Genomic DNA, 27,755 nt, shown 5'->3' with positions numbered 1-27,755 from the left:
CGTGTGCCTCCTCCAAAAGCTCTGGGCCATCTCTCGGGTTCCACTCTGTGCTGCCCCCGTCCTCCTCCTCAGTTTTCCTCCAGGCAAAACCAGGAGAAAGTCACTTATCCTCTCAGGTTCTCCACTTTCCCATCTGAGAGTCATGAAGAATAAAGATGATTAGTTGTCCAATTCCTGGCACCCAGGAAGTCTCCACTCATTAGAGTGGTAGTTATGCTCACATTTCCCAATTGCTTATTAACTCAGTAACCCTGTTTGCACAACAGGAGTGGAAAGAACCTACCTACTGTGTAATTTTTTTGTTGTTATACTCCCATATTGCTTCTCGGCCTTTTGGCTAAGATCAAGTGTATTATCCTCCTGTGCAGGGCTTCTTAGAATCTATTGTTTCTCAGAATTTAAATTCTCCACCTTCACACCACCCCTTTCTCCAGGAGCTCAGAACTTTTACAGGTAGAAGCCTACTCAACCTTGCAAATACACTTGGAGTTGACTATTTAAATTTCTGTTTCTCATTATTTACACAATGGGAAAACCATATACAGAATTAGAAGGTGGAAATTCATGAAAAATAGAACAGGCATTGAAAGCATCTTTCAGTTGGGGGGAAATCAAAATCTGTGAGTACATGGGGGAAGTCTGAACAATCAAAGGGACTCTTCAGGTGAGCACATCACCAGTGTTGGACAAAGTTGAAGTCACCTGCGTTTTTTCTCCCATCCTGGGGGACGTGTCTCCAGCTCCTGAGTTGTGAAGCAATGGCCTGGGCATCTCATGGCTGAGGGGGCAAGTGGGGCTAAAATGCAGCCACTTACCAGCATCTGCCCGAAGAGGGCACCTTTTTGCATTTTAATGTAGAGGCATGGTATGAGCTAACAATCTAACACTTTCCAAGAATAACTATTCTGTGAAGTACCATTAGGTCATCAAGGTTTTTTCAGGGAAGTCTGAATGTTGGTCCAACATGCATTCCTCCATTCAGCTGTCCACTCATTCCTCTAGCCACTCTCCACCCCCCACCCCATCTATCCATCCATCCATCCAACATTCCTGGGATTGCTGCCCTTATCTTGGAAGGTGCTCTGGAAGAGGACTTAACCCCTATTGACCTTCCTTTTCTCTGGCTGGCAGACCACAGCCTTATTAGCATACAGCCCTTGAAGACTGCCGCAGAGCCAGATTGTAAAACAGCGGCCTGTGGGAGTTGAGTCTCTTTAGCTGGAGAAGGTCCTAAGAAACTCTGGCCCCCAACTGCAGGTCATCAAAAATTGCCTGAGGGGGATGAGAGGAGGACTGTTAGCTGTATCCTCTCTTTTCTGACTGCCTTAACATTAAAAACACAAATTCACATAGTATATTTTCTCATTTCTCCAAACAAATGTCCAGGGGAAATGCTTAAGGAGCCAATATGATGTCGTCCACCAAATGGCTTCTGTCACTAAAAGTTTCTGCATGGTGATCATTTCTGGGGAGGGAAGTATTAGCAGGAAATGGGAGGAAGGTTTTATGAGAAAGTGGAGTTTGTCTCCCAGAGCAGAGCAGAACTTGAGGCCAGGGATCTAGCTCTGATTCTGAATCTGTAACCCACACAATGTGACTTCTCCAGCGCTCAGTCGGTACAGTCATGTCTGACTCTATGCAACTCCATGGACTGGTAGTTCACCAGGCTTCCCTGTCCATGGGGTTCTCCAGGCAAGAATACTGGAGTGGGCTGCCGTGCCCTCCTCCAGGGGATCTTCCTGACCCAGGGATCGAACCTGAGTCTCTTATGTCTATCTTTGGCAGGTGGGTTCTCTACTGTTCCCTAGATCCTCCCCTCTGTGCCCCGGCTTTGTGGATATCATAAGCAACACTAGGAGTCACAGGAGGAAGGCCTCAGCCCCAGCATTTTGAGCCCTGGGGGTGGGAGAGAGGCAGTGTATTTGGTGTTGAGAACCAGCGCTGTGGCTGAAGAAAAGCAGCTTTTTGAACTGAGACTGTGGTGATGGTGGGGACGAGAGCAGTTATGAGTGTTTCATGCTTGACAAAAATGAGCGCTCCTGCTTTGTGGTCTGGTCAGGCACTTCAGAGGGGGAGTTAATTCCTGCGGACTTACCGCCTTCCTTCCCTCTCATGGCTGAGCAGCTGCCTCATTAGAGGGTGGGTCTCACTGTGGAGCCAAATGGAAATCAGAGGCAGACCCGAGGACACCCTTTGGGGAGAGGCAGGTGGCCCAGAGGAACCTGGAGTCCATCTCTGCACACTTTGTTGTTTCTCATGCGTTCTCCTGAGCCCACATGAAAATCCAACAGCAGGATGGTTGCCAGGCAGCAGATACTCTTGGTGACCTGAATAATGAGTTGACACCACGTCCCTGTGACTCACGAGCTGGCCATTTCGAGGAGCTGTTTTCAGGGCCTTGCTTTCTCTTTGTTTCAGTATGGTCACAAAAAGAGGGAGGGAGGGAGGGGAGGAGGGCTGGAGTGAGGGAGCTTAGCTACAGTAATGAAATTATTAAAAGGTGGAAATGGTCTGGGAGTAAACACCAGGAGAGGAGGAGGTAAGGAAGAAGACAGGATAGAAAGGGGCGTGGTGGTGACCCTGGGATTCTGGGATCCTTTCCACCCCAGGGGTGGCGGCTGCAGCTGCCAGGGTGTATACTGGGTGACACATTCTCGACATAGCTCCTCCCAACCCTGTGGCACTTCTGATGGGCTCAGAGGCCCCGACGAACCCTGTACCCTAGCACAAGGGGATTCCCTAAAGCTAGAGGAGTCAGTGATTAAGAGCTGGAAGAGTGGACAGGCTCTGAAAGATTTTCCAAGAAAAATGCTCTCATTTTTCTAACACTTCTGAGAAGGCATCAGAAGGTCTGATTCACCCCTCAGCTATCCCCCAAATCAAAAAGAGGTGCTCCAGGGTTCAGGTTGCAGGAATCGGCAAACACTGACTCAGAAATAGGAGTCTTCACCTCAGTTCAGTCTTTTTAATCACGAGCATTTATGGATAGTCTTCTTGGTGCATACATACCCTGAGGTAGAAACCAGGATGAGAGCGAGTGCTTCTGCTTGAGGAGTCCACGTCTTGTGAGGGAGGCATGAAAATATCAATGAGCCTTGTCTGCGTCTTGAGCAGAGATGCACCCAAGGGTAGGACCAGCGGTCCAAGGAGAAGGCAGCAGCATCTCCTCCCCCACCACCGTGGCTCCCACCGGGGGTATTCCATGGATAGAGAGGACACATCTTTCTGGCCACCTCTACTTGATGTAAGCAGCTAGGGAGGAATTTTTCATAGGTTAAGCATACATCATTTTTCAGAAGTAAAGATCATGTCTGGTTTTGGCAAGCTCAAAAGCTCCTAGTCCCATTTGGGCCGGATTCTCATCTGATGTAAATCGTTGGGAGAAGCAAGTTGTAGCCCTGTTTTGCATTAAATGGGACTCCAGCCAGTCTTTCCCCAGAGTTACCCTGGGCTTAAATCTACGCCATCATCTCCATGGCAACCAGAGGCTGGCCAGTGAATGTGGTTGCCTTGTAAATCCTCTGCTAGCTTCTCTTCCCTCCTCTGTCTTTCCCGTGATTAGAATGTTCTCCTTCCCTTTGCTCTCACTTACTCACTGTCACTCTCACATACCTACTGTCGTTTTGCACCCACATTTTTTGGTTGCAACATCCTTCCAATCAGCTTTTTAAATCCTCCATTCAATTAAAAAATGAAGATGTGTTAGTCATTGCTTGACAGTGGTAACTGACCTGTTTAGACAAGACCAGGCTGATTTCAGTGGCCATGGAAGCCTTGGCAAACCAAAGTGGAATTCCCCTTCAAGTCTAGCCAGCCTAATTAATACATTGTTTGAGAATGCTGGCCAGCCAGACCAAATATTGTTATTTCCACCCATTCGGAGAATCAGTCCTATGGAATCCCAGAAGTCATTTTAACATCACTTGCATGTATTCCTGTGTGTATGCGTGTGTGTGTGTGAGAGAGAGAATCATAATGCTTCTACATATTATAGAGTATTGCAGTTAAACAGAGAGAAGAAAAGAGTTTTGGAATCACATAGCTCTTGGTTCAATACAATACTTATCACTTGCTGTAAAACCATTCATTATTTCCTCATCTGTAAAATGGGTCTGAGAGTACCTACCTGATAGGGTTGTAAGCAGGAAGTAACATCGATCACTGAAAAGTGCCTGGCCCACCCTGAATACTCAGGACCATCTTGTTCCCCTGTCCCCTTCCCTATCCACTCCGAAGCATGTGTGTGTTTCTTTTCTTTTTTGAATTAGTTTTGGACTAGTCTGCATGCTCTCAGCCTAGCAACCCTCTTCTGTGTCTCTCCACCAGGGGGCACCCTCCCACCGGGGACCGAGCCCACGGTGGACACGGTGCCCGTGCCGCCCATCCCAGCCTTCTGGTATTACGTTATGGCCGCCGGGGGCGCCGCGCTGGTGCTGCTCTCCGTCGCGCTGGCCCTGGTGCTGCACTACCACCGGTTCCGCTATGCGGCCAAGAAGACCGATCACTCCATCACCTACAAAACCTCCCACTACACCAACGGGGCCCCTCTGGCGGTGGAACCCACCCTAACCATTAAGCTAGAGCAAGACCGCAGCTCGCACTGCTGAGGGCCGAAGCAAGGACCGCACCCAAATCAAACAAGAAAGACTGCAGACACGTTGCCTCGATTTTGCACTTTTTCCTCCTCGCCTAGTCTCTGTGTGAACGCTCAGACATCTCTGTCTCTGGGCCCAAACCCTGTGCGCTCGTATCCATCCCGACCGTTCTCCTCGGGTTCTTTTGTTCTCCTTTTGTTGATTCCAAACCGCCCAACCCCAACTCGACAATGCTGCATCTTGGAATACGAGAAGACACACGCCCCTAAGCACCTCACAACTCACGGCTCAGCTGGTTTCCTTCCAGAGACTGGTTCCCTGTTTCTTCCCCTTGCCTTAGCCCACCCCTCCTCTCCGGTGGGCAGTCCGCCAGGAGACGTGGGGGAAACCCGGATCTGTGTGTGTGTACATAGTATACATCTGCGCCTGTGAATAGCTCTGTGTGTGCGTGGGTGTGAGAGAGGCTGGCTCGGGGGGAGGGGAGTGTGTGCGTGTGTTCAGAGAGGGCCCCCGTTTAACTCACGTGTTACTTCTCCGGGGGTACATGTTCCAGAAAATAATATAACTGTTCTAGTTCTGTTTACTTGGAGAAGAGATTGAAGCTTTTTGTTGCCTTATCTAGCTCCGGCTGGATTTCTGTTGGCTTACCATTGTCATCTCCAGGTACCTAAAACTAGAGGCCACCCGAGAAGGAATGTGGCCCCTCCCATCCCTGTCCCCAGGCCCCACCCACCTGACCCAAGAGGAAGGGTCTCCCACTGCACTCAGACCCAGATGTGACTCCCAGCTAGTCCCGTCTGGGGTGTCTCTGACGTTACACAGTAACAGCCATTGGGTGCCTGTGGAACCATCTCTTCCTTCCAAGCCCTGAAGCAAATTTGTCTCATGTTGCCTTATAAAAGAGAAGCTCATAATGAATGTTTAGCTTTTATCAGTTAAGTCCAATCTTGGAATAAGTCATAGAGAATAACCAATCTGAGACTGATGTAGGAAAAGCAGTAGCCTGTTGAGAGCAGGAGGAAGTGGAGAAGGAAGGATTGAAATGCTGTCTTTAAAAAAAAACCCTCACCCCAGGGGGTTCATTCGGCCCACCGGGGGATGGGGTGGAGTAACAAGGTTAAAAAAGTCTTCTTTGGTATCATATGGATCATGGTTAATAGCATTTGTAAAATATGGGGGGAAGGGGGTCATTTGCTTTCCTTTCATGGTGTTAATGTGTGCCCGAATCTATAGCCACTAAAATATAAGGCTGTTCCCCTGACTTATTTGAATACTATGAGAGAATAAAAAGTTACCATTTGTTTAAATGTACTAATGTGCTACCCCTTAAAGCATTCATAGCATCTGGTAAATACACCTTCATAGGCTGGCCTGGCATTTCCAGATGTGACTGCATTGTCAGGAGAAGGTATAAGGAAGATAAATCCGTTGCTGCCCATTTGTCCTTTCTAAGCAACCCAGGGAGTCTTTCTAAGCAACCCAGGGAGAGGGATGTTAGAGATAAACTGCCTAACGATATTGTACGAAGGATAGATTCAATAATGAAGCCAATTTCATTGATAGAAAATGCATATTTTAATGAGATTCTCAGCGTACTGGGGCTTAGGCTGGGGGTGTTTGTTTCTCACCTTCCTGCTAGGAATCCACTGGGGAAGTGTAAGATTCTCTCCAAAGATGGTTGCCTGGGCTGAAAGCCTCCAGATACCTTCTGAGAACAAAATACTAATGATTTTTTGGCTGCTTGTAGGAGAGAGACTTAGCATTCTTTTGGAATATTCACATAGGTCCCTCCAACAAACGCACACTCAACTTTCGCATCTGGTTTGTTTCATCCTCCTGAAAGAATGGTGCTCTCCCACTCTTACTCTATTTCAAAGAGCTCGTCTGTCTCAACCACAGCAGCCCTGCCAAGAAAAGAAGATGAAAGGCTAGAGCGTGAGCTACCTTGAGATTTCAAGAAGTGTCTTACCCCAGCTGAAGATGGAGAAAGAAAGAGGGGGGAGAGAGAGGAGGGGTGGCAGGATACCATGGATACCTTAGGATGACTTTCATGCCCATCACTGAGGGCTTTTTATCTCAGGTGTCCGTATCCAGTGATGTGTTTGGGGCCAGGCATTCCCTTGAAATGATTGACATCCCTATAGGCACCCCATGGAAGCGTGGTGTCGGGAAATTACACCTGGGAAGTCCAGCCAGTGTAGCAACTGTCTGAGTTACCATACACCCGTGAGGATTTCCCTTCTTTAAAAGAAGATGACAACAACTTTGTGCATTTGCTGTATCTTTATCTGATGCCCCATGGTGGCGTCATCTTTATGTACATGCTGTCGTTGAGAATATGAGACTGCTCAAATCTGTGAATCCCATAATGCACTTCAGCTGGGGATGTCGCATCTCTCTCTCTCTCTCTTCCTCTCTCTGTCTCTCTCCACTCTCTCGGCCCCAGCAACTTTCATAGTATTATCCAGGTACTATGCTAAAAGGGCAGCTCTTCTATAATGTCATGCCTTGCAGCTTTAAAAAGCAAAATTCTGTATTTCGTGGAGGAAGGGAAGGGTCCCTCTCTTCTAAAAAAAAAAAAAATAGACTGGACAGGTGAATGCATGCATGCATGTTTAGAGTTGCTTCTCAGAAGACAAAGAGGTGATAGCAACTATTAAAAAATAAATGAATGAAAGGAAGGTCTAGCTCGGGCTGGCAAAGTTTTTGCCTTAGTAGAGCTTTCATGTTAACAGTTCCAGGAGGGAAACCCTTATCTCTGGGGTGAAAAAATCCCTTTCTTGGTATTATGCTAGCAATTGCTATCCCTTAATTGCCTGTGAAGGCAGAAGAAAGAAAAACAGGATCATAGCATTGCCATTGACAAAACAGAATGCTGAAACTAAATTATCTTTTCCCTTGTCCCACATTTTTGGGATTAAAGCCAGAATAGGATAGGAAATCCAGTAATATTTCTGAGGTTGATACCCCATCTTTAAGAAGACTGTGTCTTTAAAAATGAAGCTAGCAGGCAAGTAAACACCTAAATAATGGAAAATTACCAAAGAACAACAGCAAAACAAGAAAACTTAAAGATTTTTACTTCCTATTCTTATCCCCATGCCCTATAACTGTGACATAGCTTGCATTGCTCAGTTGCCTGTGTGTCAAAATACCTTGTGGACGTTGAAAACTATTTGAAAATGTATTGTGTGGAATGTAATAAAATGATGATATTTTTATACAAACATCTGTTTTTTTTTTTTTCCCCACCTTGGCTTATGAGAACAAAGTTCAGATGTAGGCTTTGAACAAACTGATGTTTGCAAAGTTTATACATCACCTCCTGAGCTAGAGGGCATTTCTGTGGGAAGGAGGTGGGTTTTCTCCTTGAGGCTGAATGCCAACTTCTCCTTCTTTTATTTTTATTACTCCTGCTTGTTAGGAGTTTTATCCAATTTGTGCAGCTGAGCCAACTTTTATGATTGGTGTGGGATTTTGCAAAAGTTGCTAAGTGCTAAATTACTCCATGTGATTCCACAAAATTTCTCTTGATGGCAAATCCCTGGAGATGGGACTCTACTTTCAAAAGGCCCCCGGGGCTGGGACCAGCGAAGCTGAATCATGTTCTCAGCTCTGCAGAGACAGATAGTTTCCTTTGGAGAAGAAGTGGCAACATCTTACCCCTTGCCTACCAAATTATTACTTCCACGGGGACGTCGATCTCCAATTTATGAGCACTTTCCCAGACCAAACGGGAACTTACAGTATGTTCAAAGCTCAAAAATATTCCAGACTTTGGAGCAAGTAATGAAGATAATTATATGATTACTGGGAACCTAGAAATATCATGGTGGAATATTTTATAAAAGGAATATTCTATAAAAACTTTGAGGAGAGGAACTTGGGGAAACTTACTGAAAAGCCAGATCTTTTGATAAGTATTTGATGAGTATTTAGTAGCATGAATTATGACTATAAGTTTATGTGCTCAGTCGTGTCCTACTCTTTGCCACTCACCCCATCCCTTGGACTGTAGCCCACCGAGCTTCTCTGTCTATGGGATTTTCCAGGCCAGAATGCTGGAGTGGGTTGCCATTCCCATCTCCAGGGGATCTTCCTGACCCAGGGATCGAACCTGTGTCTTCTACACTGCAGGCAGATTCTTTACCCACTAAGCCATTGTGGAAGGCCATATTTAGTGACATAGTTATATAAAATATTTTATCAGAGAGTTATTAGGGGCAAAAAAAAAAAAGATCTAGGAAAGACAGCCTCACAGCAATTCAGTGTTTCTAGATGGTGGTCAAAAGTGATGATGGAAGAATTTTCCACCCCCCTAAATTTATGGGGTGTATTAAAAGTATCAACCCCAAACCCGTCCTCAGAGTCTGAGAACATTCCTAATGGCCTCCAAGGAAAGGAGCATGTCCAAAAAAGCCTATTTCTGCCAGGATCCTGCTTTTCTTCCTTTCTAAACCTAGAGCCAGGAAGAATTGCTTTTTTACAGCTATCAACCTGCCCAAGTGGTGCTAAAGAAAACAGGTTTCTGGGTTTTCAGATCTGCAGTCGCTACAGCTGGCTCACCGGAGATGTCACTGTCTGTCCTCTGCAGGACAATAGAGTTGAATGTCCATGAGCCTTGTTTTTTCCTCCAACGACGAGCATCATGACCCATTTTGTCCACATAACAGGTGGCTATCCTTAAAGCCATTTGTTCCTATTAGCAAAGGATGAAAATGAAAGCATCTCAGAAGCATTTATTTCCAACAAAGAGCCAGGCTCAGTCAACATTTTCATAAGCTGGCCTGGGACCAGGTTTGCCAGTGAATTAAATTAGCCATCGTGTATGCTGTATTAGCATTACTGTTTTTGCAGCCACCTTTGAGAATTTCATCATTGCTTTTCCTTGGTTCTGACCCCAAGGCTTATTCTATACACATTCTCTCTCTTCCCCAAAAGAGCAGAGACTGTTAACAATTCTGATCTTAGGCATCCAACACTGCACTGTTATCAGTATGGTATTTCAGACCTAACCCAAGCATAAATGGTACAGAAATTGTATTTCCATGGATCATAAACACCAGATGTCAAGGCCTAGTAGGGTCTGTCTTGGCTCCTACCTGGCCCTTTATGATGGTTTAAATGTGCATTCCTGGGGTTGAAGCAAGACCCTGCCCTCCTAGCCCAGATACCCTCAGCCCAGCCGGTCAACTGTGGTCCTCGGTTTGTTTTTGTCACCTCTCTTCACAGACTGTGCAGTTGTTTGGCACAAACGTTGTTGGCCTTTCTATCATCTCTGATGAAAAGAGCTTCATTTTCAAGTTTTAATTTGTGCGCTTTGTGGTCTCCATATCTGAGCCAAACTACAGACCTGTAGGTGTGGCTGGTGTTCCCGTTGTGTGTGCATCACTGGGGCTCTTGCAGCTGTGATTTGCCTTTCATCCACTTCAGTGACGGCCCAAAGAAAACACAAACAAAGCCAACCAGAGGAGAAGGAGGGGAGGGGAGGCACCAGCTGATGGCCTTGTGATCTGCCGGGGAAAGATCGCCTTACACAAATAAACTAAAAGCTAGGAGCCGTGTAGGATTTGATGAAGCCTGACACAGATCAAGTGCATGGAGTGGGTCTTCAGGTTAGATATCATCAGACACCTGGACCCTCAGAAGGCATCGGGCCACAGGCCACAGCCGGGCTACGTCTGCACTGTGTGGAGAAAGGAGTTCCTTTTGGCCCCAAACTTAAGCCTGGAATGGGTACAAGATTTGGGCACTTGCCAAAGAGCAGACCCCCTCTTAGTATGGTTTCTGCTTGGCACAGTACACAATCTTGGTGCTTCAGGGCAAACAGCAGAAACCATTCTTGACCTAAGGCCAGTGGGCAAGAGACCCAGAATCCTTCTACTCACCAATAAAATAGTTGTTCCTGGGCTTTGCTGTCACTGACCTCCAAGCTCCCAATAAAACTAAAGTCCCATGGGCATCAAGCCAAGACATAGTAAAGGCCATTTGAAGAGTCAGCAACAGACATGCTGGAGGCAGGACTGGTCACTGAGTAGAGAAAACACCTATTCTTGGAGGCTCATGGCCACAGTGATTATTGATACTGAAGAAGGTCATTGGGGTAAACTTTAGGATGGTATCTGACTAGGCTTCCTTTCATTTCTTTTCAACTTGCGAGTTATTTGTGGCTATAGCCTCAAAAACTGCAAATTGTTTTTTTTAAAAAAGAAGTTCATTTCATTGTTAACCAGTTGCACTCCCCTCCCAGAGGGAACCATGAGAAATTGTTCAAGGTATATAATTTCAGGGCTTGTTTTATACCTTTACAAATGTATATGTTCATGTCTAATTATGCAGTTTGCTTTGGTTTTGTGTAAATAGTATCAGCGTTGGGTCACTTGCCTGGATAATGTGCTTCTTTTCCTTTGAGAAAGTCTTGGGGCTACTTTGTTGCATGCCTGACAGGCTTACACAATTCTTTTTAAATATCCTCTAGCATTTTGTATCATGTGGCTGTACCATAGTTTATTAACTGCTTCCCTGCTGGTGGGAATTCAGGTTGTGTCTAGTTTTTCTTACTATAAACAATATTATATATATATTATAAACAATACTGTAATGAACATCCTTACAGTTGCCTCTTTGTTCACGTTTCTCTGGAATAGAATATGTGGGTCAAGCGGTGTGCCTGCTTACACTTTAATAGATGCTTTGGAAGCCTGGAGTGTCCTTTTTAGAGTGAACCTGCCTCCATCTGAGAGGCTAAGAAGCTAGTGGACAGCCTGCCTTATATCCCCTATCATGCGCAGAAGCCACATCATCTCTGGCTCTGTCTCTCTAAACTAGGGGGAGTGCTTGCAGGGGAAAACTTTAGGACACTTTTAGCTAAAGGAAATCTTAATGGCAGGGATTTTTTTCAGTGCCGATTTGTGGAGAATGTGGGCCTGGCTATACGTCGCAGCTTACTGGAACGGGGGCCACTGTGCCCCAGGAGTTAATTCTATCCCTGAGTTCAGCAGTCAGAGCCCTGTTCTCCATGATTAATGAGTTCCACTTGGTTTCTTCAAAGAGTGACTGTGCTGTGCCTTGCTGTTATTTATTTATGTTTTCTACTAAAAAATTCATGTAAAAAACATTCTTTAAGGTCAGTGCACGGTATTGTGCTACAGACGAAAATATTCCAACAGCCACAAGCCAGCCCACATGCCCGTGGAAAGTCACCAGTCCTCGGGACCTTGCACCTGAGGCCCCCAGCCATGACCACAGCCCTGAGGGAGCCGGCTTGCCCAGCTGAGAGGATGCACCCAGCTCCTTTCTGGGGAGCTTCAGGGCTAGTGTGACCTGAGGAAAGGCAGTAGATGAGGTGGTTTTCCAGCGGGAGGTTTCAATGTGCAGGTGAAGCTGCTCGCCCCAAGTGGCTCCAGAAAGGAATGGCAAGTAGAAGAGAAGCCAAGAGACCCATTAGTCCAAAACACCATTTCTTTTAAAAGTTGTTACCCTGATTTCTGCTGTGCGCTTAGACCAAGCGGTCATGGTAGTGTGACTCTGAGCATAATGGATAGTGTGACAGGCATACAAGAGATCTTTGCGCTTTCTCCAACCTGCCAAAAATCCAGGACTGCTGCCTCTTGGGCATGAGGCTAGGGTATAATTTTTTTTGGGGGGGGGTTGGTTATAACTCTTGATGGCTCAGTGCGGGGGAGCAACACAAGAATGAGATGTGAATGAGCTAGAGCTATGTCACCACACACACACACACACACACACACACACAAGCTTGTTTTGTCTTCTGTGCGTAATTGCGCAAAACTGAACCCCTGTGATGTCGTTAACTGATGTACCCAAAGGCAAAGGCTGTCATCCGGAAGAGGAGTGATAGGGCTCCAGGTCTGGCTTTCAACAGCGGCAATTTCTTTCTCAGGCGGCAGAACTCATTAACTGGACGCCGAACTGGAGTCCTCTGGAACACGATAGAGAGCAACCAATTCCAGTAATGACAGGAATGCAGAGAAAGCTTTGAACCTGAGCTGGCCTTGACCAAAGCCCTGTTCTCAGTCAGCCCTGCTGGTTACCGAGGCTCGTTTCCGCACAGTCTGTTAAGAAACTTCTCCTCTCTTTGCGTCTCCCTACTGCCACCAAGGGGCTGGGAGAAGGGACATAAGAACCTTGAGGGATGCGTCGTCTCCTCCTTGCTTTCTAGGGCACTTGTGACAGTGGTGTGTGTGCCGTGTGCTACGTTGCTTCCGTCGTGTCTGACTCTTTGTGACCCCACCGGGCTCCTCTGTCCATGGGATTTTCCAAGCAAGAATACTGTAGTGGGTAGCTATTCCCTTCTGCAGGAATCTTCCCCACCTCGGGATCGAACTCCCATCTCTTATGTCCCCTGCATTGGCAGGCAGGTTCTTTACCACTAGCGCCACCTGGGAAGCTGGTACTCAGGTGGAAAGATAGTCACTAGGACCTAGACAGGGGCTGATGTGGGGGTCCAAGGAGCCCCATGGTGCTTCATCTGCCTTGGCCAACTGAAGATCAGGAGCCCGAGCTCAGTAATACTGTCCATGGGAAGCCTTGGGCCCTCACCACTGTCTTGGCCTCCTGGCTCTAAACACCCAACAGGGCCACTGTCCCATCCTCTTTCCTCAAGAAGGACCTGTCCCCACTGATCTTCATGCCACTGAATTGGGTGTGGTTCATCTTCAGCCCCCGCTGTTCCCCTTCTGCACCTCTCCTGTCTCTACTCTTTAATGTATTTTATTTATTTGTTTGTTTGTTTTTGCTGCACTGAGTCTTCTTTGCTGTGAGGGCTTTTCTCTAGTTGCAGCAAGCGAGGGCTGCTCTTCATTGCAGTGTGTGGGCTACTCATTGCAGTGGCTTCTCTTGTTGCAGAGCAAGGCTCCAGGTACTGCGGCTTCGGTAGTTGGGGTGCACGGGATTAGTTGCTTCACATCTGGTAGAATCTTCCTGGATCAGGGACTGAACTCATGTACCCTGCATTGGCAGATGGATTCTTAACCACTGGACCACCAGGGAAGTCCATCTTCCCCTCCTCTTGGTGGCCCCTTTCCTTATCCTCGGGCATTCTTACACTTTCTTCACCTCCCTCCACCAAGGCCTCCCACCAGAAGAGCACGTCAGATCTCTCACGTGCATGTGAGCCTGCAAAGTCGCTTCAGTCATCCGATTTTGTGCAACCCTAGGGACTGTATCCCACCAGGCTCCTCTGTCCATGGGATTCTCCAAGCAAGAATACAGGAGTGCGTCACCATGCTCTCCTCCAAGGTATCTTCCTGACCCCAGGATTGGACCCACCTCTCTTATGTCTCCTGCATTGACAGGCAGGTTCTTGACCACTAGTGCCACCTGGGAAGCCGAGTTGCATTTATACAGGAGACCAAACTTAAAGTCGGGGCTTCCACTTACAGTAATGAAGAACATCTCTGACTCTTCAAAGATCTAGAGCAAAGAAAGCGAAGAGTAGCTAAAGAGCCTCTTGATGAGGGTGAAAGAGGAGAGTGAAATAGCTGGCTTAAAACCTAACATTCAAAAAAACAAAGATCATGGCATCTGGTCCCATCATGGTAAATAGATGGGGAAAAAGTGGAAACAGTGACAAATTTTCTTTTCTTGGGCCCCCAGATCACTGCAGATGGTGACTGCAGCCACAAAATTAAAAGACATTTGATGATTGGAAGAAAAGCTATGACAAACCCACAGAGCATATTAAAAAGCAGAGACATCACTTTGCCAAGAAAGGTCCATCTAGTCAAACCTATGGTTTTTCCAATAGTCATGTAAGGATGTGAGAGTTGGACTATAAAGAAGGCTGAGTGCTGAAGAATTGATGCTTTTGAACTGTGGTGCTAAAGAAGACTTGAGAGTCTGTTGGACAACAGGGAGATCAAACCAGTCAGTCCTAAAGGAAGTCAACCCTGAATATTCATTGAAAGGACTGATGCTGAAGCTGAAGCTCCAATACTTTGGCCACATGCTGTGAAGAGCCAGCTCATTGGAAAAGACCCTAATGCTGGGAAAGATTGAAGGTAGGAGGAAAAGGGGGTGACAGAGGATGAGATGGTTGGATGGCATCATCGACTCAATGGACGTGAGTCTGAGCAAGCTCAGAGAGGCAGTGAAGGTCAGGGAAGCCTGGCACACTGCAGGTCTAAGAGTCGGACACAACTGAACAGCAACAAGAAGAGCGAAGGAGAGATTCCAGAATTTTCCTCCATCAGCATTACTGGGTTTTTCCAGCCTACACGATCATGAAGCCTCTGTCTATAATTAAACATTTTACTGGCTGCCTCCTTTTTCTTATTTTCATGCAGATTGTTGGGGCTCAGTGGAGCCATTCTGGCCTCAGCTGCTCATCCGCCTCCACACTTGAAAGTATTATTAGGTCATTTCACAACCTTCTCATTTGTAGTCTATATTTTCAATCCTTTTTAGGGTTTCCTTCTGATAATTCAACTAAAAATAATTGAAAATCATGTTCAAAGTCTTCTTAAATATCACAGATCAAGCCCCCTTTTCTTTTCCAGCTTGAAATCATTTGAAAACTGCAAAAAAATTTTTTTCCATGACTCTGCATACATTTGGCTATAGTTCAAGAGATAAAAACCCATGATAAAGGATCTTCTGGTGGTGTTTCTAAACTCAAGCCAAACCCAGCACAGGATGAAGGGCTTTCAAGTAGCCTGACTCTAATGGAGGAGTTTTGGCAAAATTTTGATCTACCTCTGAACTTTTGGCTCCTTATGGCAACTGGGGATGAACAAACTGAATTAGGGAAATTAAGTGTGGTAGGGAGTAGGAACCTTCAGCCAATACTAAATATTAAATCAAACTAAACACATTGAAGAGCCAAGAAATATCTGTTAGTCCTTCATGATTTCTCATTTGTTTAGATCACAGTGTTGCTTCTCCTGCTGGGATCAAAACAAAGTGGCTGAGAGAATTTTCTGAAGGCTACTCCCATTTGGATGGTCCAGTGATTTAACTGACCTGAGGGGTTCAGGAACGTGGAATCAAACTCAACAAGGACTCTCAGTGGCCAAGAGCTAATCCCAAATAAATCACAGCCCCAAACAAGGTGTCGAAAATGTGGCTGACTCTCAGGTCTGCTGCCGAGCTCTTCAGTGACTTATTGCATTTTTCTACTCTCCTTCCTCAATTTCTTCCTCTTTGAATAGAAGTGATGACACTTGGTACCTGTGAAAATGAATGATTTCAATGATTTCCTGTGTAGGCATGTCTTTGATCCTTGCTTTAAAAGCTGATTGCAGTTTGATGGGTTGAGTGAACATGTGGTTTAAGTGGTTTCTCACCAGTCTTTATCAGCCCCACCTTAGCTAAGTTGGAGTCTTTAAATTTGGGATAGCACTTACCCGATCTGTCAGTTCTTCAGTTGCCAGTTAGCAGGATAGATTTCTAAGCCAAATGAGCAAGTATTGAAAACATGGGACCTCATGGCTTCCGCCCCCCCACCTGTCTGTCCTTTGCATGGTCTTCTCCTTCCCCACAGAACTTAAGATGGATGACTTCAGGTGGGAGGCACCCAGAAGAGGACAGACCTGGGGTAAAGACTGGGGCAGTGAGCTCTTTCCTGTAGAAGCTGCCTTATCTAATACCGGCCTTTTCCGGCAGCCCTCAACAGAAGGACCGTTGTAGCTTTCTCATTGTCTTCCTATAAAGACGATAGGGTTTTAGGGCAGGAGAGAACATCAGTGCTTACTGTACGGAGGAACAAGCTGAGACTCAGGGTGCTTAGAGGCTCATCCTAGCCCCCACACCTGAGTGGAGTGGTGGAACTCTGATGAGCAGGCAGTCTGCTCCCAGGGCAGTGCTCCCAGCCCAGTGCTCCTCCATATCCCAAAGTGCTCCCCTCCAGATGCAGTCCTGAGTGGGTCCACTCATGTTCTGGGTGGCCGGTCTGTCATCAGCTTCCACCAGGCCTCTCAAACCGCTGCTTGGAGCTGGCCTGGAAGAGACTCTTCAGAGAAAAGCCAGTACATGTTGGTGTCCTGATCGGTGTGCAAGTGACCCAGGGGTGGATGGTCTTCAGTCATTTATCCAAAAGCAGCCAGTGGTTTGGGGCAGGCTCCTCACTCTGTTAGTGATCTTGTGAAGCTCTTTTTTTTTTTTTTTTTTTCGATGTAAAAACTGAACAGAACAATGTCAATGAAAATACACTTGCAGTGACCACAGCATATGAGAGATGTAGTGAAAGGGAAGGTCAGATTTTTCTGTAACTGTAGAAAAGCATTCTAACCCCAAAGGATCCTAATTTAGGAAGGGAAAGAAAAAGATGAGGGAGAGAGCAAAGTGTGTGTGTGTGTGTGTGTCTGTGTGTGTGTAAGGAGAGAGGAAGGGTGGGAAGGAAAATCTAAATGAGAGAGAGCATTCTTGTTTGAGACCTACACCACACTCAGGGGGAATTTTCCACTTGCAGGCCAGAGTGTCTGGGGTATTTCCCCTGCCTGGCATGTGTGGTCTTACACTGCCAGGCAGTGTTCCAAACCCCTCTGGGAGATACACATCTCCCTAGAGGAGGCTTGGTTCGTGACCAGTATGGCTCTTCCTCTTTTGTGCCACACCTTTGTGATTTACTGACAAGGATGCTGGAAAATATTCAACTCTTCCTGGGTTGGGGGGCGGGGGCGGGTGGTGGTTCCTGAACAGTCCAGAGGATGTCTTGGTAACTAGCCACTATGGGGTCTTTTGCTCTGGAAAATCAGGATAATAGGAGACAGGTAAGACCTTGGATCACTCTTCACTGGGTACCTAACCCACCTCTCAGCAATGCTAAGGGAAGCAAGGGGACCATTTGGCCTGAGATGCAATGTCAATATGAAAACGACCAGGTTTTCCTGAATTGGGTTTTTTGTTTGTTTTCTAAGTAGTGGCTACTCTAATCACTTAGTTTCTCAAAATTCTGTTAAACTACCTTCCAGGCACTCATGAGTTCTTCTTCCTCTTGCTCTGCTGGTCTGCAGCAGCTGGTGCCGGGAGGTGGGCAGAGACGTGACTCTGACGTAGGGAAGTATAAGGAGGAGATCTGTGACCAGGCAAGGCAATCTCTTTGAATTCCTCAGTGGATCTAAAAAAAATGAATTCATGCCCCAAACCAAGAGATCAGTGTACAAACTTAGAGGCTCAGGTGCCATGTTTGAGACCGTCCCTACCCATCAAACAGGAAAAGGAGCTGGACTCCCCGTCCCCTCCCACCCCTGGCAGCAGCCTCCGTTCCAAAGCCGCTACCTCGTCCTCCCACATTTTTCCCAGCATTGGCCCACCCTCACTTGCCCAGTCCCTGCCCCCAACCCCGTCAGCGCTTTGAGGTCCCCCAACAACAAGCCCCCTTTCTTCTGTGCTATTTTGGCACAGGTGAGTCCTTACTTCCCAATCACACTGAAGGGCCTTGGTTGTAGACACCAGGTCCCATACATCTTCATTTCCCAAACTCCTCTGTATGGTTCCCTGGCACATAGTCGACCCTCTTAATGAGAACTGGCTGACTGGCTGTTAGTCATTAAGTGAACACTGCTCTGTGAAGAACAATGAAAGCCAGCCTCCCTCTCTGGATAATGTCTATCATGGAAAACGTGAAGCCCCAAATTTCAGATCACCGCATCCTCACATTCATGAGACTTCTTGGTGAGTTCCCATCAAAGTGGTGAGCCAGCAATGCAGGCAAACAGCCAGACACTGTGTATCCAGCCCGCTGGGATGAAGGCAAGGCAGACTGTCTTCTCTTTTGGAATGGTCTTCCCAGGTGGTGCAGTGATAAAGAAGACGTCTGCCAATGCAAGAGACGTGGGTTTGATCCCTGGGTAGGGAAGATCCCCTAGAGGAGGAAATGGCAACCCACTCCAGTATTCTTGCCTGGAGAATTCCATGGACAGAGGAGCCTGGAGGGTACAAAGAGTCAAATGTGACTGAGCACCCACACACACACACAGGGAGGATATAGGTGAAATGTGCTGTTCTGCCCATAGCCAGAGAACTTGCATACACATGTGGAGGAGTAGAAGGAGGAGGGTCTTCTTTGGCCCCAGTACAGTACTGAGAGTCTGAATTCAGATTTTGGAGTCAGACTGACCTGAGCTTGAATCCACACAGGGGCCCGGAAGGAAGCAGGGTCACGTAAGCACAAAGGTTGAAAGTGGAAGTTGTGTGGGTGGTAAGATGCATTCTTGATCTGTGTTCTCTTAAAGGTGGGGCTCACTGCACTCTGCATCAACCCACTCACAAACACACACGCCTCCTGAAAGAGTCCTGGAGTGTCCTCTCCAAGTTTTTCCTCATTTAAGAAGTTCAGTTCCAGGTCCCTGCCCTGCCTCTCTTCCCCAGCCAGACCTCCATGTGCTGGCCGTCCTGTCCCCTTCCTGGGAAGGTGCTGCTTCCAGCCTCTGCCTTGAGCTCCTGGCTCACCCCTTCTCCCTCCAACCTGTCCTTGCCTTTTCTTTACTAGAACTACAGGGACCCAGTGGACATCCACACATCCTGCCAGCATTCTGAGGAAACAGGCTGAAGTTTCTCTCTTGGCCTCAACAGAAAAGGAAAGTGGCCCATGAAGAGCAAAGAGGCTTCTGAAAAAGAAAGCTCTTAACCAAACACAGATATCAAGAATATTAGCATGGGGACTAGAGAAAATTGCTATCAAAGTAAATGGCTTTTTGTACAAATGTTCCCTTTATTGGGATTTTCCCCAGTGTGTCATTCTTTCTTTAAGGCTTCATGAACAGATGCGCTTTTGAAAATGTTGATTAACTTATCCTTTTTTTGACCCCTTCCCACTCACCCAAACTCCTGGGAGCAGTGATTATGCAAAAAGCCAAGTCAAGCCTCTAAAGTGTTCTTCACCTGAAGTAGCCTTTGATCCTCCAGGTGCAGAAATCTCAGCCACATCTGGGTAATCAATTTCATAGAACCTTAAAAATGGACCTATTCTTGGGGGGGAGGGTCATCTCATCCAGTCCTCTGCCCGCAGAGACAAGTGGCTGTGATCTCCTGGGACAAAATGTTCTCATAGTCATTACCATCCTCTTACCCTTTTTCCTCCAAGATCAATGCCACATCCACTCCTTTCCAGCTGGTGATCAATAGTGTGTTAAGAATTCTTCCCTGAGGGTGTGAGATGGAGCAAGATGGCACTCTAGCCTCCAAAACTTTGTCACATCCTTGGCAGAGATGGAATCCCTAAAAGCAAGAACAGGATTTGGCCCAAAAGTCACTGGCAGGAGCCCTGCAGTTTTCATCCTGGGTTGATCCACATATTCTTTCTTATCGAGCGTTCTGCTGCTTTTAACCATGAAGGTGTTAAGAGGTATAAGCATCCCATAAAAACGATTAATTGTTAGAAATGTGATGGTTTTCTTCCATGTTTGTTTTTCTCGTAAGGTTTAAAAAAAAAACAAAACCCTGGGTTGATTTCCACCAGCCTGATTTGATCCCTGTGACAGACACCACCTGCCTCTTGTTGATTCACGTTTACATCTTCATTCCAAGGGCACAGCCTGCATTGCAGAGGCCTGGAGAATAACGTAGGGACGGGCACTGAGGTGGGAAGTTGGCAGGGCCTGCAGGTACTAGTTGCTGTGCTATAAACATGCCAGGAACAGACTGGATTTCTGGAGGATCGGTGCCACATGGCATTCATCCTTTCCAGTGGGGTCTTGGCATTTTGTTTTCCGCATCCCTCACTAGTGACGAAGAGGATGAGACTGTGCTTTGGCACTTTGGCCAGGAGTGAGGAAGACTTCTAACAGGGTGAAAACTACTGCCTCCAGGGAAAGACTGAATGTCAAGCATGGCAGTGATGGATCGATCCTCAGTTCAGGTCATGATCAAGTAGATCTTCCCCGAGATTCTGTGCAGATGAGGGAGAAGTTCAGGCTGGTCTGAAGTCCTTTTGTTCCTCTTGTTTGATAGTTTAGCTCTTTGGAAGCTTGAGTTTGTGTTCAGTCTTGACTTTTTTGGATGTAAATTCATCGTGCTGACATCAAGGTAGCTCACCTGACTTTGAGTTGAATGAAATTTCTGAAGGGCCACATACATTCACTGGTGCCACTTTGACCTGACAGCCGGGACAGGCATAATTAACTCATAAGACAGGAAGAAATGATAAGAACCTGTTCTTCACCACATATTTGATTCCCTTTTTTTAATATTTTACCATCTTAGACAGGTAATTTCCATTGGCTCTGATTTCTATAAGATGGACAGCAAAGTGAATAGAGACCTGTATTAGCCACCCCCCTTCCCCCAAAAAATTATCATAAAAAAAGAAAAAGATAGACAGTGATAATAGTGGAGAAAATTCGGAGTAAATTAACTTAGCTCTATTCAAGCCTGGGCGAGTCAGGTTGGGTGCCTGTGTTTGATCTATTCTAAACTGTGAAGAAAGCCAATGAGAAAAATAGACTGGGAAGGAAAGAGAAAAGTATTAGCACGGATATGTGGGGGTGGACAGGCGTTATAACATTCTTTCCAGTTCTAGTTCTATAAATACACTAAAGCATATAATGATGAAATGTGACTTACTTAAATTCCATTTTTTGCAATCCAGAGGAGGAAAAACTCTGATACTTTGTGTCCACTTAGATGCATCCATATGAGGAGGGGCGGTGTGTTACACCAGATGAACATCACAGTCGTGCAACTGATGATGGACATGAAAGACCACTGAAGCTGCCTTAGATAAAACTCAGACCTACGTTGGTTGTAAATAATAGCTGTTATAAAGATACAAGCTAGCATCTACTGGGCACTTAAAGCCTTTCTCATTATTTCTGTTCTGGTTGTTGTTGGAAGTAAAGTCAAATCATTTGAAGGAGGACGGATCCAGTAATGTGCATACTAAATGATCTAGAAGCAGATGCAATTCTTTAGCTTCCCACAGTGCTGGGAGTCATTGTCAGCAAGGTGGCATCTCTGCCCTTCAGCCACTCGAACCTGTTATGACTGATTTTTTTAAATTTTCTTTCTTGTTATAGTGGACATCCCAGAAATACATGGGAGAGAGGGCTACGAGGATGAAATTGATGGTAAGTGTTGCTATGGTTTAGAACATAATCATGAAAGTCAAGTTTGGCTATAAAGCCATCAACAAAAATAATGCCCAGGGTATGGGAGGGCCAGAATTCAGAACTATCAGCAAGAAATATGTGACAAGAATCCAGAGAGAAATGAAGAAGCCATCAATTTCTCTGTCAAAGTCAAATTTAGAGAGTTAGAAAGTTTATTGAGTTTCCTCTGCCTAATCTGAAATAGGTCCCCTACATTGGGCAACTTTTGACACTGATGAAATTTAAATCTGAATAAAGTGAAGTGAAGCCAGGTTCCTCTATACATGTCACTGCTTGAACCCGTTGACCTACTTCCAAAAAGGGCTTAGTGGATAACTGTCAGTGTGAACATTCAGGCATGCTAACATTTCTGATTCCATGGCTTTCAGGAACCAAGGTGGGGCTTGTTGCAGGATTTAGGTCTCATCCACACTACCTATCTCATTTTTCATACTTATTCCGAGCTCTGTTTTCCTACTTTAAATACACATATTCCATGAGGCTGAAGCAGGAGTCCTGACTGGAGGGCCACTGAGCAAACACCCAGATGTAATATCTTTCCTCCACTCGGAGGAGCCCAGGTCTCTCTAGGCGTCTGTGAGAGCCAGAGTTGATCTCCAAGAGAGATCACTAAGGTTCGCCTCAAAGAGCAGCTTTAGACCAAGATTGATGCCTCTAAGAAGAGCAGTTTATAGAGCTGCTTTTTTTAACCTGACCTTAATCAAACACTTCAAGTGTAGTTATAGAAACGGAGTGACTAACCCAAACAGCACCTTGTTAACTGAATGCAGACTCCCCCTGCAAAGCCTGGTCTGACGTTCCTTTTATGGGCAAAGCTGCACAACTGGCCTTCACAGAAAGGCTGCGATGGATCAAGCAGCAAAAGCCCTAGATGGGGTAGAAAGAGTAAAATATGAGGACGCAGAAAGCCTGACTTCTAGTCCTAGTTTAACTCTTTGCTAACTCTGGGCACTTGAGTGAGTTACCTAATCACTTAATTTCTCAAAGCCTCAGTTCCTCATCTATTTTTTTCAAATTATAGTATCACCCTGCCTTCTTCGTGGGATTATTAGGAAATCCCACACAATTTGCCAGAGATGTGGTCATGCCTTGATCACACTATAGAAATGTATTAGTTTGCTTCAGTGGCCATGACAAAATACTGCAAACTGGGTGGATTAAACAACAGAAATTTATTTTCTCACCGTTCTAGAAGTCCACAATCCACAGTACCAACAGGGCTGTCTTCTTCTGTGGCCCGTGAGGGAAGGATGTGGACCGAATCTTTTTCCTTGGCTTGTAAATGGCCATCGCCATGTTTCCATGGCATTCTCCCACCTGTATCTGCCTCCAGATTTCCCCTTTTTACAAGGACACTGGTCATCCTAGATTAGGGCCCACCCTAAGGACTTCATATTAACTTGATTACCTCAGTAAAGACCTATCTTCAAAGTAAGGTCACATTGTGAGGTACTAGGGGTCAGAATTCAACATCTGAATCTGGGATAACACATAGCAGTAAAGGAAAGTTTAGGTCGTGAGGTCTGGTGGATCCAAAAAAAAAAAAAAAAATCTACTGCTTGGATGACCAGGAATGCCAAATTGGGAAACTCGTCATGTTAAAATAATCTCAGCCTGTTCTTTGATTTAACATGAAGCAGCTGGAAGTAAGGGATAAGGACACAAAGGAAGAAGGGGGTACGGAACAGAGGGCCATTCCAAGAGCTCTAAAGGCACCCTGTGAAAATCTAAGCTCACTTAATGTGACTCGAACGGTTTAAGTATCAGATACTTAGACCATACTTACTTTGTGCTGGACACCAAGCACTGTGCAAATGTTAATTCATTCAAACCTCTTAACAACCCAGTGAGGTTAGTAGTAGTGGCATTTCACAGATGAATGAACTGAGGCAAAGAGCAACTAAATAACTTGCCCAAGGTTACGCAGCTAGGACAAGATGGGGCTGGGTTTTGAAGCCAAGTGGGGCTTCCCTTGTGGCTCAGCTGGTAAAGGATCCGCCTGCAATGCAAGAGACCTGGGTTTGATCCCTGGGTTGGGAAGATCCCCTGGAGAAGGGAAAGGCTACCCACTCCAGTATTCTTTCCTGGAGAATTCCGTGGACTGTATAGTCCATGGGGTCACAAAGAGTCGGACAGGACTGAGCGACTTTCACTTTCAGTGTAGTTCCAGAGTCGAACAGCTTAGCCTCAGGTTCTGAAAAACCTCTGAATTGGGCTTGGGGGGAGTCTCAGTTATTTCTAAAAGAAGCAGTGTCTGCAGTCTCTCGTGTCCTTTACGTCCTAGATGACTATGAGGTGGACTGGAGCAACTCTTCTTCCCCGACCTCCGGGTCTGGGGCCCCTCTGGCTGACAAAGAGAAGAGCTGGCTTTACACCCTGGACCCCATTCTCATCACCATCATCGCCATGAGCTCGCTGGGCGTCCTCCTCGGGGCCACGTGTGCAGGGCTCCTGCTCTACTGCACCTGCTCCTACTCCGGCCTGAGTTCCCGCAGCTGCACCACGCTGGAGAACTACAACTTCGAGCTCTACGACGGCCTCAAACACAAGGTCAAGATGAACCACCAGAAGTGCTGCTCAGAGGCCTGACAGATTGCACCCAGACCGCACCTGACGTTTCATTCCAGCAAGAGGGGCTAGTGAGAATTACCATTTTTTTTTTCCCTTTGGAAACTGAATGCCATAATCTCGATCCAACCGATCCAGAATACTGACGGTGTGGACAGAACAGACAGGCGAGTCGAGGGAGGCGGGGAAATGCAGTCTTTCAGGGGGCTGGGACCCACCTGAGACCACGTGGCTGAATCATTTGCTGGGACAAGGATGGGCGCTCATCTCTTTGGTGGTCACAGTTCTATTTTGTTTGTGAGTTTGTTACTAGTTCTGTTTTATTTCTTTGGTCAGTGAGCAACTCAAAGAGGCAGAAGAGGATGACTTTTCCAGAATAGAGCAGAGTGGTGATCAGTAGTCTCTGCTTTTTCTTCCTAATCAACACTTGGAAAGCAAAGGGTCTTTTCAGACTCTCCATCTTTAGAGAATAAACTCCCCAAAAAAGCCGTCCAGTTTATCCTACCCTCAGATCGTCTCATGACTTCCGGGATTTCTGTGGTATAGCTTCTGCCAGCCAACTTGACAAGCTGCCGTTTCCAGTCCTAGCATTTCAGTAGGATGTTGTTGCCTTTAACTTTTTTTATCCAGGGGAAAATTGCCATTTTAGGGTCAGCATGAACAGCTCTTTCTTATATGCGATTTAAAACAAACCAGAAAGGAAACTTCACACGTCAAAATCCATAGAAGCGCCTCCATGTTAGAAGCGGACAAGCCTTAACGTGCTTTGTGAATAGGAGCCATTCATTCAGTCCAGACCCAGAACTTGTGGCTGTGAGGCTACTTTGTGGGGCCTCTGGTTTTGCTTTTTCTTCTCCTTCGTCCTTGTTCTCCTAAAGCATACGCACATGCACCACATGCACACACACGTACAAGCATGCACACACACATATATACCCATGCATACATGCTCATTATCAGGTCTCTGAGCCCCAGGAAACAGCATTGTTTGACAGTCTCTGAGACGGCGCGGGGGAAATATAAGCTATTAGTATGTTCGTCCATCAGTGAGACATCACTAGTGACAACTGATGGGAAAGGAAGAGAACAGAGGAGAGAGAAAAAGAAGTCCATCGTCTGTGATCACGTGATAGCAAAGACTGAGAGGACTGGAAAAGACATTCTGATGTATCCGTCTCTGTTGGGCTAGTCAACACAGACTTCTCCTTGGGGTGACAGCTGCCACCTCCACCTTTCAGAAGCATCAGTAGCTCTACAGTGCCCGAGAGCTGGTTCTAACCAAAAGTCTGCACACCCTGTGGACCAAAATGCTAATGCTGCTTCAACCCCAGAGAGACCTGTGTTCTTACATACACCCGCACACACACACACACCAATTTATGTATTTTTTTATTAAGTGCCTTGAAAAAATGAAGAAAAAAAACGTATTTTTCCTTCTATGTAGAAATCAGCACCATACAAGTTAAGGCATTCCTCTGTTCCTCTTCCCTCACCCAGTGGCTCCACGCCCAGCTTCCCCCACACCACTGATCCTATGGATGGAGTAAGGCCTGCCACCCGAGTGGTAATCGTAGCCCTAGATGACTCTCAACTGCTCTAGAAGGGGAGGCATCTGGAATCGCATAAAACTGCGTGAAGGAGAAGATTGTCCGCGTCAGGATCCAAATCTTGATTTTGTAGTAACGCCTACAGCTTGCCTGTGTGCTGGAAATACATTTGAAACCCAAACAGTATGCCCAGCCTATTGCTAATCAGTGTGAACTGTCAGACCATTTTTTGCTGCTATGGTCACTCACGATGTCATTTGTCTCATACCCAGGTGAAAGGGGAAGGGTGAATGGGACTGGCTGGTTCCTTTCAATGTTAACTTATGGAAATGCTAGTTCAAGTGGTAATGTCACAGTGTTCCGTGTGAAGAGAGGGAGCGTTCATACCGACAGCTATTTATTCCTGTCTCTGTGTGTCTTTGCCAGTCTTTGAGTTCTGTGTGTGTATGTGAATGGTCACGTGGGACTCAGTGGTGTTGTTGTGACTTTGACCTAGGCCCGAGTGTCACTGCTGATCTTGGCACTCGTTGGCACAGTGGTAGTTAGAGGTGAAAAGTGAAGCTGTCAAGCCCAAGGCCTTAGCTTCAGGCCCTCCTGAGCTGAGCGTGTGGCAGAAGCAAGTTCTTAATTAGCCCACTTCCTCTTTGCCTTCCCGTGTAACTCAGTGTTCCGGAAGGTAGCACGTCCAAGGGTTTCCAGAGTTAACCTGCAGAAGAAGAGAGTTGAAAAGTTGACACCGAGGGCCCTGGCCCTCTCAAGTCCCATGGGCCATTCTACAACTCCCCAAAGACCAGCCTTGTCTCCAACCCGCAGTTCACCTCTCAGTTATGTACAACTCAGCCTACATCCCTCTAATGTCCTATGTCCATATTCACCGTTGGCTGGTTTGAGGCCTTGAGTGGGCCCCGGATGCTAAACAAAAAGCAGGCCAGCCAGAGCTACATGTAGATACCTCACCAGCCCTCGAGGCTGGTCTGTTGTAAGACAGAAAGGCAGCAGGACCCCGATTATAACCTGGCCCGGGACACCCTGGTGCATTTGTCGTTGCTATCTGCAGGTAGGCTGGCCGACCTGTCTCCTTGACTCCTCCCCCTTGGGAAACCCAGCGCACAGTATTGATCTCCTTTTATGCCTTGTACTGAATAACACATTACCTCCACGCTCTCCCGGACTGGGCGGTCAACAGGACCACAGGGCTGCTTCCTCTCTTAGGTGGGCATGGGGAGTTGACAGGAATGAGGGTCCAAGGAATGAGCATGAATGGCAAGAAAACAAGGGGAAAAGTTAAACTGTCACACAGGAGGTTAACTTTTCCAAGGTTAGCTGTTAAAGGTATTTGACCATCCACTGGCTGAGCCAGATCAAGGGAACTTGAGAGCTTTTACTGTGATTCTTCAATGTAAAAAATAAACAACAATGTCAAGCTGTGTTTATATGATTTGTATAAAACCTTTTTAAGATTACTATTTAAATAAACATTATTCCAGAGATATTTTTCTGCATTTTTTTATTGGAGGCAAAGAGACTTGGGTTCACCTTGGGTGACCAAAAACATCCCAGTTTGCCTGAGACATTCCTGGGTTTTAGCTCTGAAAGTCCTGTGGTCCTGGGAAATCCCTCAATCCCAGCCAAATCGGGATGGTTGGTCACTCTCTTGGGACAATGCTTCTGAGCACCTTTACGTGCCGTTAGTAAGTAGATTGGCTAGATGGCTTTTTATAAAGTGAAAATATGATATGGGAAGGTAATGAGCTATGTGGCCAAGTAGACCATTTCAGCTCATAGACTTGCCTGGTAGATTCCTGAGACTGTGAGCCCTACTAATGTTCCTCCTCCCTGGCCATCACCAGTCCCCTGTGACTTTTGACTCTGCTGTTTCTTGTCTATTGAAACATTTGCTTGTCAATATCTCTGGTGATTTCAAGGTCTATAACAGTGTTTCTCAAAGTGTGGTCCCTGGACCGGAACTATTAGCC

General features: G+C 46.3%; 1 protein-coding gene and 1 pseudogene across 4 annotated transcripts in view; both read left to right on the top strand.

Moving 5' to 3' along the window:
* NRP2 (neuropilin 2) overlaps positions 1-27,271 on the top strand; it is a 120,095-nt gene extending 92,824 nt beyond the window's left edge. For 2 of the 4 annotated variants that reach the window (XM_043445653.1, XM_043445652.1), the window contains exons 16-17: positions 21,572-21,622; positions 23,949-27,271. In XM_043445653.1, the coding sequence (XP_043301588.1) occupies positions 21,572-21,622; positions 23,949-24,253 (356 nt within the window). In that variant the 3' untranslated portion in view covers positions 24,254-27,271. Of the gene's footprint in view, positions 1-4,326; positions 7,823-21,571; positions 21,623-23,948 lie in introns of those variants that run through there. The other 2 variants (XM_043445655.1, XM_043445654.1) reach the window with 1 other exon arrangement.
* LOC122426937 lies at positions 318-427 on the top strand (annotated as a pseudogene).
* Positions 27,272-27,755: the final 484 nt, after the last annotated feature.

This window comes from Cervus canadensis, chromosome 24, assembly GCF_019320065.1.
Source record: "Cervus canadensis isolate Bull #8, Minnesota chromosome 24, ASM1932006v1, whole genome shotgun sequence".
Taxonomy (NCBI): domain Eukaryota; kingdom Metazoa; phylum Chordata; class Mammalia; order Artiodactyla; family Cervidae; genus Cervus; species Cervus canadensis.
This window is presented reverse-complemented; position numbering and strand designations above follow the sequence as displayed.